At 48.0% G+C, this 13,095-nt stretch overlaps 2 protein-coding genes and 1 pseudogene across 2 annotated transcripts; 1 reads left to right on the forward strand and 2 right to left on the reverse strand.

The window, feature by feature from the left end:
- Window positions 1–3,259: 3,259 nt before the first annotated feature.
- Window positions 3,260–4,847, forward strand: LOC124679305. Its single transcript, XM_047215087.1, has one exon. It carries the CDS (start codon window positions 3,260–3,262, stop codon window positions 4,418–4,420), a length of 1,161 nt encoding a protein of 386 aa, XP_047071043.1. The 3' UTR covers window positions 4,421–4,847.
- A 3,506-nt stretch (window positions 4,848–8,353) lies between these two features.
- Window positions 8,354–9,106, reverse strand: LOC124673665 (annotated as a pseudogene).
- A 1,256-nt stretch (window positions 9,107–10,362) lies between these two features.
- LOC124670392 (cytochrome b6-f complex iron-sulfur subunit, chloroplastic-like) lies at window positions 10,363–12,520 on the reverse strand. Its single transcript, XM_047206902.1, has 5 exons — window positions 12,314–12,520; window positions 11,224–11,444; window positions 11,019–11,136; window positions 10,748–10,930; window positions 10,363–10,635 (listed from the first exon to the last, which is right to left on the reverse strand). Exons 1-5 carry the CDS (start codon window positions 12,503–12,505, stop codon window positions 10,534–10,536), a joined length of 816 nt encoding a protein of 271 aa, XP_047062858.1. The 5' UTR covers window positions 12,506–12,520; the 3' UTR covers window positions 10,363–10,533.
- Window positions 12,521–13,095: the final 575 nt, after the last annotated feature.

A 13,095-nucleotide genomic window follows, 5' to 3' on the forward strand; every position in this document is an offset into this window, starting at 1 on the left:
GAGGAACAAAATCGACGAGAACCGGCAGCGATCTCGTTTACCTCGATCCATTGCGTTGCTTGCGGTTGATGATGTCGAAGATCTTGAACGTGCCATCGAGATCAGATCCTTACGCCTCTAGTCCCCACAGACGGCGCCAATTGACAAGGTATCAACTTGTCAATGCCTATGGATTGTAGGCTAGGGTTTAGTTGGAAGTAGAGGGCAAGTAGATCTCGAAGGTTTCAGCCGAAAAGTACTCGACGACTATGAAAACTAGGGTTTGTAAACAATGATTCGATCCTCTCTGCGTCCCTCGACTCCCCCTTATATAGGAGGCGGAGCCGAGGGATTCAGTGCCGTACAAGTTACGCAGTCCGGGAAGGTTTCTAACTCATCCCGTAAGATTACAAATAAGACTTTCTATTACAACTCTAGATTTCCTTAATAACATCTTGGGCTTCCGAATCTTCTTATTCTTCGGGTAATGGGCCTTCAGTAAACCCCGGGTACTATCTTCGGCAGGCCCATTTGGGATGCCTATGTCATGTGTTGCCTCGTCGGCGAAGTAGTCGTTGTGCAGCATGGCATGCCCCTCCATCCTCTGCCGGGGCTTGGACTTCCTTCTTCCCGGCCTTGATCCTCCGCGGCGCGGCCTCTTCCTCTTCTCCGCCTCAGCGTCAAGCATGTCCTGGAGGGACGCGATGATCAGCAAATGCTCCCGCAGGTCGTCGTCGAAGGCTTGCTCGTCCTCCAGCAGCAGGGAAACCATCTCATCGTCGCTATCCATGGCTAAAGCAAAATCAATGGTTAAAATTGCGCCGAGGCAGACGACGCAACAAACAGCGGCCAATCGCGCCTACCTGGCAAGTCGTCGAGCACCTTCTGTGCGCGGAGGTGGGGCGGATTTGACGGCGCGTTCTGGGACGCGCTGGCGACGCGGCGGCGGCGCCACGACCGGCGGGAGCCCCAGCCGCGACAACGGTGCCGACTCTCAGCACAGATCAGACGCCCAAATGGCTGGGAAATCCAGCGGCAGCGGTGGGGTGGGAAGGAAGGAGCGACGAGAAAAGAGGCGCAGGAAGGAAGGAGCGACGAGAAAAGAGGCGCGAACCAACGGTTCATGCAAATAGTCGCTGACATGTGGGAGGCGCCTCGCTTTTCGTTGTGTCCGGCGTCCCCGGTGCGTCCCCTGTGGGACGGGGACGGGCTCGGGGCGCCGGACACCGTATCGGGGCGCGCCGGACAAAAATGGGCTTTGGGGGACGCGGCTGGAACGCATTTTCTGTCCGGCGCGTCCCAAATCCCTTTGGGGGACGCTTTGGGGGACGCGACTAGAGATGCTCTTACCCGGACTACTCGCACCTCACGCAAAAAATGACATTTGAAAAGAAAATTTTCTCTACAAAAACGAACATTTGTACACTTAATTTTGTGCATGTTTTGAGATTTGTTTTTGTAGTTAAGGCTTGTATTATTTTTACAAAGTCGAAATATGTCAAGTTTGACTAAGTTTTTACCAAAAATCATTAACATGCAAAATACGAAATCAATATCATTAAATAGATAATGCAATATATTGTCATATGGTATCTCTTCTAAGAGTTTGGTCAAACTTTACATGGTTTGAGTTTTTAAAAAATATAAGCCTTAAGCTTTGAGATAGAGATAGTAATATATAACGAAATTTGAATGAAAATATGTTTCCAACCCTTTGTTTGGGGGATGGCTTGGTAGAGCCGTTCCCGAAACGGTAACCCAATTCGGCGGCTGCGCCAACCGTTGTTTGGGGAACCCGGTTGGGATGCTCTTACTCATGTACCACTCCGCCTCATGCAGGTGCTCCAGATTTTTTTATACAATACACCAAAACTGGGAGAGGAGGTGCCAAAATCCCAATCTAGGGTTTTAGCCCTCTCGCCGATGACGCCATCCGTCCGCCCTGCCTCCGACGGCCTTAGAGCCTTGGAGGTGTGGCGGACCACCGCTCCTCGCAGGTTGCCGGTTACCGTTTTCTAGAGCAGCCACTTATTTTATTAATAGAAAATCAAGTTACATGAGTAAACAAATGTAGAAACTGAAAAGACACACCAGTAAAACAAGATTTTTGGGAAACTTTGCAGATAGAACCCTAAAGAATAGAAAAATAAAGAATCATCCCTAGGGTTTCCTACACTTGCTGAAACTAGCAGCACTCGCCAAACTCCCACGCTCCCTATGCACACTTCATGGAGAAGCCGCGCCTCCACCATTGCCAGATTCGAATAAGCATCATCGCCAAAAAGGCTTATCACTCGATGAACATGCCCGCTGCAATGAGCAAGACACATGTCGTTGTGACACGTCGACCGAGGGACATCCCCATGCTTCCTTAAACAAAGATCCACCGCATCATGTCATCGACGTCGGGGAACAACTACAAATCCACCACCTACGGACCAACATCATCGCTCGAGAGCATCCACCTCACCCAATCCCAACGCCTCTGTGGGTAAAGACGAATGCCGGCGACACGTGAGAAATAGATCTTGCTAGATCTGAAGAGCGACGATAAGACCAACATGAGTGTCTTCTTCGGAATGGCTAGGCGACAGCTACATCCCAAAGTCGGAATAATGTCTTCTTCGCCTTATCCCCGTCCTAGCGGTGCTCCTAGCGCCAACGTAGGGCATGTGGAATTGTCTTCCCGGGTGATCTCATGGGATCTGGTCGGTATTCGTGTCTCAGTTGGCGTGGTTGCAAGTGTGGCCCTTCCAATATATCATTATCATCTTTGGCGATGGTTGCTGCTCTGATCCTTTGGTTTCCTAGCACGACGACTTCCCATCTATCTACTACATCAAGCTCTAGTACGACAACCTTTGCCTGAGGGAGGGCTGAGGACGACGGTGTGCCTTCGAGTCGCTCTAGTGACTGCAGTCTTCATTAGATGGTTCAGTAATATATTGATATTTTTAATTAAATTTTAGAGCTCTCTTTAGGAAAAAAGTTTCAAGCCCATTGGATAGTACGGAGTACAGAAAAATCACACCATTGCAATTTTGGGAAGCATTTAAAATTTCAAAAGTACAAGGAAAAGACTTAGTGCTCCGGTTCGGATCACAGCTAAGCACTGGGCCCTGCCCGGAACCCAATAGAAATCGCCCTCCTCCTTTGTCCTCTCCACCCACCCACCTTTTCCGCTCGCAAGTTGCGATTCCCAAATCCCGATGTCCCCTTGTTGCAATTAACACAGCCTGCCCTCCCATCGCATCGCCCTCCGGGCGCGCCGCCGACACCCATGACGTCATCCTCGTCGTCGCACCACCTCGACGCCTCCTCCGCCTCCTCCACCCCCCGCGCCGGTGCCCGCAGCACCGCCAGCAGCTGCAGCAACGGCAACGGCAACGGCAACCACCACCACCACCCGCCTCCTCACGCCCCTTCCTCGCGGGCCCAGCCGCAGCCGCAGCCGCACGGCGGCCCATGCGTGCGCATCATGTGCAGCTTCGGCGGCCGCATCCTGCCGCGCCCGGGCGACCACCGCCTCCGCTACGTCGGCGGCGAGACCCGCATCGTCTCCGTCCCGCGCGCCGCCTCCCACGCCGTCCTCACCGCCGCGCTCGCCAGGCTCGCCCCCGCGCTCTTCGCGCCCGGCGCGCCCGGGCCCACGCTCAGGTACCAGCTGCCCGAGGAGGACATCGACTCGCTCGTCTCCGTCTCCTCCGACGACGACGTCGACAACCTCATGTGCGAGCTCGACCGCGTGCACGGCCTCGCCGCCGCCGACGTCAAGCCGCCGCGCCTGCGCCTCTTCCTCTTCGCCTCCTCGCCCGACCACGCCTCCTCGGGCGCCTTCGGCTCCGTGCTCTCCGGCACCGGCGACGCCTCCATCGACCAGTGGTTCCTCGACCAGCTCAACGCCCCGGCGCCGAGCTCGCTCGACCGCACCCGATCCGACGCCTCCTCGATCCTCTCCGAGAACACGGACTACCTCACCGGCATCGACGCTGCCTCCGCCTCCGACGACCCAAACCCCGCCCCGCCCGCGGCTGAGCAGACCAAGCCTGACACCGAGACACCGCATGGCGACGACGACCACGACAAGCCGGCTCCCGTGCTGGGCGCGCCTCTGGCCCCGCACTTCGCCGAGACCGCCCCGTGGCCCGCACCGCCGCCGCAGTACATGCAGCAGCCCATGTACTACTACCCGCCCGCTCGCCCGGTCCACTACGTCGACGCGGCCGGGCGGCAGGGCAGCTACATGCCAGGGCCCGTTTACCACCACATGGTCGCCGGGGGAGGAAACCAGGATCTCTACGCGTCTGGTGCCGTGTACGGCGTGCCGCACCCCGTGCAGCCATACCGTCAGGTGATCTACCGGCCACCGCTGGCCGCCGCGGACGACTACCCGGCGCCGGTGGAGGGGAAGCCGACGGAAGGTGCGTCTCACTCCTCCTAGGCGCAACTGGAGCCATGGCCGTTCCTGGAGCTGGTTATGATCGAGGCCTTCGTTCTGATGATTGCTTATATCTGAGTTGAGAATTTTGCATTGCCGTGCGGTTAGTGTTTATCGTTTCTGTTGGTTTCCGTGGGTAGCTGTATAGATCAGGGAGGTGGAGGATGCAGGATATCACAATTTTCGTCGGATGAGATAGATTCTTGAATTCTTATTTGTTATTATTATAATAGTATAATAGCGGGTGCGATTAGCAGCAAGTTACTGTAATGTGGGATTCATATTATATTCTAGTACTGTAGATGGTTTCTATCTGGGGAACACAGGCTTTCTCTATTCATGTTCTTATGACTCATGTTGGATTCGAATTCGATTCATCGTGGTCCATTATTGTTATATATCATGTCTAGCTTGCAAAAGCTTAATTTCAGAGGATGAATGCTGTAATGAGTTTCACTCTAGGTTTATTCTTATGTGTCAATTTCTTTTGGTTGCATGCTTTTCATACTTTGATTGTTTCATTCTGCTCATATTTATGCCTGAGGTTTATCCTGAACTGCTCATCTCCTGGCATTAACATCTCTTATAATTCTGAACTTGGAATGACATGTTGACTTTCTTCTGAATAAAACTAGAGAGAATGTTCCATTGTTCTTGACTTGGTACGAAAGGAAAGTCTCATTTGTATGTCAATGTAATTCAGAAACGAGATGAGCAAGGTGGAGGCTGGATAGATATCAAAATTATCTTCGACTGCATCAGATTCTTGAATTGTTATTATAAGGGTACATTTGGTGTTTTTTTATTACTCTAGCAAAGTTACTGTAATGTGGGAATTCATATGCTAGGAAATCTCTATCTCTGAAACACAATATTTCTGCATTTCTTGCTCATATGCTTCATGGTGGATGCATCATGGTCCTTGAATGTCCTATATGCCTACTCCTGCTTTGATGTAAATGTTTGTGTCTCGTATGTGCAAAAGCTTACTTTCAAACGGAATAGTGTACCGAGTTATCTCTATCTTTGATCTTATTTTTCAATTTCTTTTGCTTGCTTTTAATAATTTGATCATTTTAATGCTCAAGGTTTATCATGAACTGCTCATCTCCTGGCATTAGCATCTCGTGATGATTCAGAACTTGGAATATCATGTTGACTTTTTTCTGAACAAAATTAGATAAAGATACTGTTCCATTCTTAACTTTGTACGAAAGGAAAATCTCACTTCAATTTCAATTTCTAAATTTCAGAAGATGAATGGTGTACTGAATTCACTCTAGGTTTGATCTTATTTGTCAATTTCTTTTGTTTGCGTGTTTTTCATACGGAGTATTTTAGTTGCTTCAGTTGTTCATATTTATTCTTGAGGTTAATCCTGAACTCCTGGCATTAACATCTCTTTTAGTTGGGAACTTGGAATGTACGTTGACTTTCTCCTGAATAAAACCAGAGGGAATGTTCCATTGTTGACTTGGTATAAAAGGAAAGTCTCATTTCTATGTCTGTGTATTTGAGAAACTAGATGAGGGGGGTTGAGTAACATATTCTTGGATTCTTATTATAAGGGTGCATTTGGTGTTTGTTTTATTACTCTAGAGAGTTACTGTAATGTGGGGAATTCATGTACTAGGTGATTTCTATCTCCAAAACACAAATGTTCTGCATCTTATGCGCATATGCTGGATGCATCATGATCCATGTATGCCGTACTATAGTGTACTGAATTCCCTCTAGCTTTGATCTTATTCGTCAATTTATTTTGTTTGCTTTTGAATTTGATCACTTGTATGCTCGAGATTTATCCTGAACTGATCTTCTCCTGGCATTAGCATTTCCTGATGATTATGGACTTGGAATGTCATGTTGACTTTCTTCTGAATAAAATTGGACAAAGAGAATGTTCCTTTATTTTGTGGGGAGAATGTTCCATTCCGAACTTGGTACGAAAGGAAATTCTCATGTCGATGCCAATATAGTTGAGAAACTAGCCACTAGATATTAGGATCACATGTGTTTGTAACATGTCCAGAAACAGATCGACTCTTCATTACCCTTTTGAAACGATGCTGAAGTTATGCTATTTTAGCTCTTGAATTCTTCAGGTTGCTATCTAGGTGTCCCTATTCAGGAGATATCCTTCAAGTTTGATCAGATATAAAAAAAGTTCTATGTCTTGCCAGATTCAGAATTCTCAAAATGTGATATATTCAGTTAAGAAGTTTCTGGTCTTTCATACAGTGTATACATTTTCTGCTCATATGCTTGATGCATCATGGTCCATGAATATCCTGTATGTCTACTCTTGCTTTAACGTGATTGTTTGCAGCATGTCTTGTATGTGCGAAAGCTTAATTTCGACAGAATAGTGCACCAAGTTCTCTCTAGCTTTGATCTTATTTTTCAATTTCTTTTGCTTGCTTTTGATAATTTGATCATTTATAATGCTCGAGGTTTATCCTGAACTTCTTATCTCCTGGAATGAGCATCTGGTGATTTGATGATTCGGAACTTGGAATGTCATGTTGACTCTCTTCTGAAAGAACTAGACAGTGAGAACGTTCCATTCTTAACTTGGTACGAAAGGAAAAACTCATTGAGAAAATAGCCTCTCGATATATGTTCCGTTCTTAACTTGGTATGAAATAAATATCTCATTGAGAAACTAGCCACTAAATATAGGATCACATGAGCTTGTAACATGTCCAGGAACAGATCTGACTCTTCATTACCCTTCTGAAACTATGCTGCAGTATTTTAGCTCTTGAGAAACCAACCACATTGCCAGAAGGTTAGATATAGGATCACATGAGCTTGTAACATGTCCAGAAACAGATCGACTATTCATTACCCACTTTTGAAACGATAGTGCAGATAGGCTATTTTTAGCTCTTCAATTCTTCAGATTGCTATCTGGGTATCCAGATTCAGGAGATATCCTTCAGGTTTAATCAGCTACATCGCCAAGGTATTACCAGATTCAGAGTCCTCAAAATGTGATATATTCAATCAGGAAGTTCCTGTTTCTCCATACAGTGTATATACATACATTTGGATACAAGAAACAGGTGCATTTATAGCAGCGTTCTCAGGAGGCTATACGGGCTGAAGTGAGCATTGCCGCTGGAGCTCGTGTTGCTTAGGGCATCTCGAGCGGCGCAACGCAAACGGACGGCTGAGCGATCGTTTTTGTCCGCCGTGACTGGAAATGCGTCTGGGGCCTGCTCCAGCGGGGCGACGCAAAGTGATCGGGCCGTCCGAGGAGACTCTGGCCCAAATATGTGTCAGGTTTGCGTCTCCGCGGACGCTCGGCGGTCGCGCGGAGCGTCCTCCATTTGTTACCTGGTCCCGCAAGTCAGGGACAGCGAAATCGACCGCTTCGATTTGCTTCTTTTTCCCCTTCTTTGCTGCCCAAGTGCGACACCACCACCCCAACCCCACCCGCCGCCGTCCCGCCGCAGCGCCGCAGTAGTCACCGTCGGCTCCGTTCTCGCCGCGCGGGAGAGCAGGATCGTACTCGGGCTTGTACCTGCCGGCTGTTTTCGGGCCAAACGCTCCCAGTTGCGCCGCCCTTCCGCGCCGCCCACGACCTGTTCAGTCAATTGCGTCGGTAGGTTTCTTACTCGTGTTTTCGGCGCTATTGTGCGCGGCCATTGAGCATCAGTGGACATTGGCTGGCCATGAAGATCATGCCTAGAGAAATACTATCTTATTTTCATGAGACTTTTAAAAATTTAAATGTAATAAGTATGACTTCGTTGAATTCTTTATTTTATTGTTTTGAAACTTTATAATTGATGCAAACGCCAAAATGCGTTGGGCCGCTAGAGCCACCTCTAGGTGCAAATGGACGCGCGGACAAAAACGGTTTGGCGTGACGCAAACAGACATTTCGGACATCCGAAATGCGTCGCGCCGCTGGAGATGCCCTTACTTTCACCATGGGTTATCGCCGGTCCTGAAGTCGGTCTCGACCCACGGCACAAAGATGACCTTGCCATCGTCGACGTCGGCATGAATCAGGACCAGTGGCTGTGTCAGAAGAACAATGAAGATCACATCAGTTCAGTAAGCAAACAGAGGATCCTTCAGTTCAGCAAGGCATTTAGAATCGGAGGCATGGAATCTGCAATGTTTGTTTTACCAGGGGTGCAGCTCTACGGACAACCTTGCCCTGGTTGTTGTACTGGGATCCGTCGCAAGGGCGGAGGAACTTGTTCTCGGCGGCGTTCCACAGCACGGCACAACCAAGATGCGTGCAGACGGCATTGACCCCGTAGGTGGCGAGGGTCCTGTCGGACTCCACGACAAGGTAGGTAGGATCACCCTGCAAGACACATGATTTCAGCAATCAGACTTCAGAAAGCTTCAGAACGATCACAAGTTCATAAACCATCTGAACATGTTGTGCCCTGCTAACCTTGAGCCCCTGTGCGAGTGTGCGGTCGTTGGACCGTGCGTGTTGAGTGAGTCCTTGACGCGGATGTCGTTGCCGAGCTTGTCCTTTATGACTACTCCTGCTTTGATGTAAATGTTTGTGTCTCGTATGTGCGAAAGCTTAATTTCTAACGGAGTAGTGAATCGAGTTCTCTCTATCTTTCATCTTATTTTTCAATTTATTTTGCTTGCTTTTGATACTTTGATCTTGTTAATGCTCAAAGTTATCCTGAACTGCTCATCACCTGGCATTAGCATTTCATGACGATTCAGAACTTGGAAAAGTCATGTTGACTTTCTTCTGAAAAAAATTAGACAGCGAGAATGTTCCATTCTTAATTTGTACAAAAGGAAAATCTCACTTCGATGTCAGTTTCTTAATTTCAGAAGATGAATGGTGTACTGAATTGACTCTAGGTTTGATCTAATTTCTCAATTTTTTTGGTTGCATGCTTTTCATATTTTAGTTGCTTCATTTGTTCATATTTATTGTTGAGGTTAATCCTGAACTCCTGGCATTAAAATATCTTATAATTGGGTACATGGAATGGGATGTTGACTTTCTTCTGAATAAAACTAGACAAAATGTTCCATTGTTGACTTGGTACAAAAGGAAAGTCTCGTTTCTATGTCAGTGTATTTGAGAAACTAGATGAGCGGGGTTGAGGATGGATAGATCTCAAAAAATTCATCGAATGCAATAGATTCATGAATAGTTTTTTTTAATTACTCGGAAACACAATTTTTCTGGTGTGATTAGTAGCAAGTTGCTGCAATGATTTCTACCTCCAAAATAGTTTGACCGTTTTTATGCTCGAAGTTTATACTAAACTGCCCATCACCTGGCATTAGCATCTCCTGATGATTCAGAACTTAAAATTTCACTTTGACTTTCTTCCGAGTAAAATTGGGCAGAGAATGTTCCACTCCTGGTACGGAAGGAAAATCTCAATTCTATGTCCATAGACCATATATGGAATCGAGAGACTAGCCACAGAGCACATGAGCTTGAAAGATAACCAGACACAGATGGACTCTTCATTACCCCCTTTTGAAACGATACTGCAGATATGTGTTGTGTTTGCGGAAGCTCACTTTCGAATGAAATAGTGTACTCTGTTCTCGCTAGCATTGATTTTATTTGGGAGTGTCTTTTTGTTGCTTTTGATAGTATAGCTATTTTATGCTCGAGGTTTATGTTGACTTTCTTCTGAGTAAAATTAGACAGAGAATGTTCCACTCTTGGTACAGAAGGAAAATCTCACTTCTATGTTTATATATGGAATCGAGAAACTAGCCACTAGATACAGGATCACGTGAGCTTGTAACATATCCAGACACACATCGAACAGATCGACTCTTCATTACTCCCTTTTGAAACGATACTGCAGATATGCTATTTTTAGCTCTTGAATTCTTCAGGATTGCTATCTGGGTGTCCAGATTCAGGAGATATCCTTCAGGTTTGTTCAGCTGTCAAAAGAAGGTCTACGATCTTACCAGATTCAGAGTCCTCAAAATGTGATATATTCAATCAGGAAGTTTCTGTTCTTTCATACGTACGGTGTATACATATAAGTTGGGGATACAAGAAACAGGTGCATTTATAGCAGCGTTCTCAGGAGGCTATACGGGCTGATCACAGAAGTGAACATTGCTTCTGCTGGAGCTCGTGTTGCTTACTTCCACCATGGGTTCTCGCCGGTCCTGAAGTCGGTCTCGGTCCACGGCACGAAGACGACCTTGCCATCGTCGACGTCGGCGTGGACCAGGGCCAGCGACTGTGTGAGAAGAACAATGCAGATCAAGTCAGTTCAGTAAGAGAATAGAGGATCCTTCAGCTCAGCAAGGCATTCAGAATCAGATGAATGGAATCTGCAAGATTTGTCTTACCAGGGGTGCAGGTCCTCGGACGACCTTGCCCTGGTTGTTGTACTGGGAACCGTGGCAAGGGCAGAGGAACTTGTTCTCGGCGGCGTTCCACGGCACGACACAACCAAGATGCGTGCAGACGGCGTTGACACCGTAGGTGGCGAGGGTCTTGTCGGACTCCACGACGAGGTAGGTAGGATCACCCTGCAAGACACACATGATTTCAGCAATCAAACTTCAGAATGATCATAATAAGTTGATAAACGATCTGAACATGATGTGGCCTGCTAACCTTGAGTCCCTGGGCGAGTGTGCGGTCATTGGGGCCGTGCGTTTTGAGCCAGTCCTCGACGCGAATATCGTTGCCGAGCTTGTCCTTGGCGACGACACCGCCGGCGTTGCTTCCTGATCTGTGGAACAAAACTGAACATCATCAGCTGCTATAGAGAGGAGGTGACCGAGTTTGCGGTGCGAGGAGTAAAAGGCTGCAGGCTCACCCGGCTGGGACGAGGAAGGAGCCGTAGGGGACGAGCATGCCGAAGGTGGGGAGCGAGATTGCGCCGAGCAGGAGGAGGTTCATCGTCTCCCTCTTGCTCATGTCCGGCACGCGGTCGGCGGAGATGCTGCCGGCCATGCATGTGATGTTCCTTGGGACGCGCTCCCGGCCGATGCCCAGGCCCTTGACAGGCTTGCACGGCGAAGCTTTGGACCGGCAGAGCTGCGCATTGCGTTCACCACGGATGCAAGAACGGTTTCAGTTAAATTTCGTAGGCTAAATCTTAGCAGTAGTAGTAGTAGTGATAACAGCAAAGTTCTAAGCTAAATCTTAGTAATAGTAGTAGTAGTGCTAGCGGTAACGCTCTGAACAATTGCAAGGCAGTACTATCTTACGTAACGTGTTCATTGTTCAGGTTGAAAATTGAGAAACTATAGGCAAAGAACTTGTTTCAGTTGAATTTCGTATGCTAAATGGCAGCAGTGCTATCCTGAGCAATTATAAGGCAGCACTACCGTACGTTAGCTTGTGGAAATTTGTGCTGGAGCTTAGATATCTTTTCCAGATCAGAATGCAGACTCGAAAGTGCACAGTTGGGTCTCTTTGGTTTGCAGAGAACAATGATATAATTGGATGCACAGTTCTTGACGGAAATGAGCCATTGTATTATTTTCTTCGAGAGCTAACAGGTCGATCTTAACCCAAATATGTTGGAAAAATCATCTATATTGTGTCCTCCTACCAAAATGTGTATTCGAATTGCCGGCTGCCTCTGACTCTCTGAGGATAAACAACTTCAGTTCTTCGACGAGTCACCAAGGTATCGGCAACCAAGCAATGGTAGTACAGCTCAAACGACATGTGATAGAAGATAGAAGCAGCTAAGTTTATGTCAGCTTTGTTCTTCTCCTATGGATCATGTGAATCAGTGAATCCATGACCTGATCTGCCGCATCAAGCATAATTAACATATACTCTCCCGCTCACCGAAATTGCAATACAACATAGACAATCCCACACAAGAACTGACAAGCAGGGAATCCAACCAGACGATCTCGAGACAGCGCAGCATAGAGAAGAGACATGCTCACCTGGGTGGGGTTGGAAGCGGTGGAGAGCGCGGTGGACGCCATGGCAGCTGCTGCAGTGCGGAGACGGCGATCGAGCGAGCTAGCACTGCCTGTGTCCACAGGCTTGCAGATGAGGCACGGGTTATATGTCCTTTTGGGGGAGCGGAGAAGGTGATTGGTTGATGCGCAGCGAGCCGGCTCCGAGAACCACATGTTGCGCGCGTTGTGGCTAGGCTGCCACACGCTCTCGCGGACTCGCGGTTACGGGGCCTTATCGACACAGGGCCAAGAGAGATTCACGAGTCGAGAAGAAGCATCTCTGCGTCACTGGTTGGAGTGTGGTGTTGTTAACTGTTAAGCTGGTTCGGACCAGGATTCTGATTCAGGTTCTAACGCGGCCACATTCAACCACCGGCAAAAGTTGAAGGGTAGGTTGTGCAAATACATCGGTCGATCATCACAACCGTACTTGATCATATACAAATCCTCTCGTAGTTTTCGCCATGTTTTTCCTTAACTAACCGTGCTACTCTGTTCTTCTGAATTAACCGGGCCACGCCATGGCCAATGGGCGGAGGCGCAAATGTGCGATCTCCATGTTAGTTTCGGAATCTGGGATTATTTCGGATCCCAAGGATACACGCATATCTACGAGTTCTATCAGAGCCTTATGGGGGCTGAGGGGGAATCGCGAGCGTTCGGGTTGGCGCGCAATACCTGGCACACGTAGGGGCGGGTGCTAGAGTCGGAGAATGGTGATCTCATGCTATCCATCACGGAGAAAGAGGTGGACGAGGTCCTCG

This window comes from Lolium rigidum, chromosome 7 (assembly GCF_022539505.1).
Source record: "Lolium rigidum isolate FL_2022 chromosome 7, APGP_CSIRO_Lrig_0.1, whole genome shotgun sequence".
NCBI lineage: Eukaryota > Viridiplantae > Streptophyta > Magnoliopsida > Poales > Poaceae > Lolium > Lolium rigidum.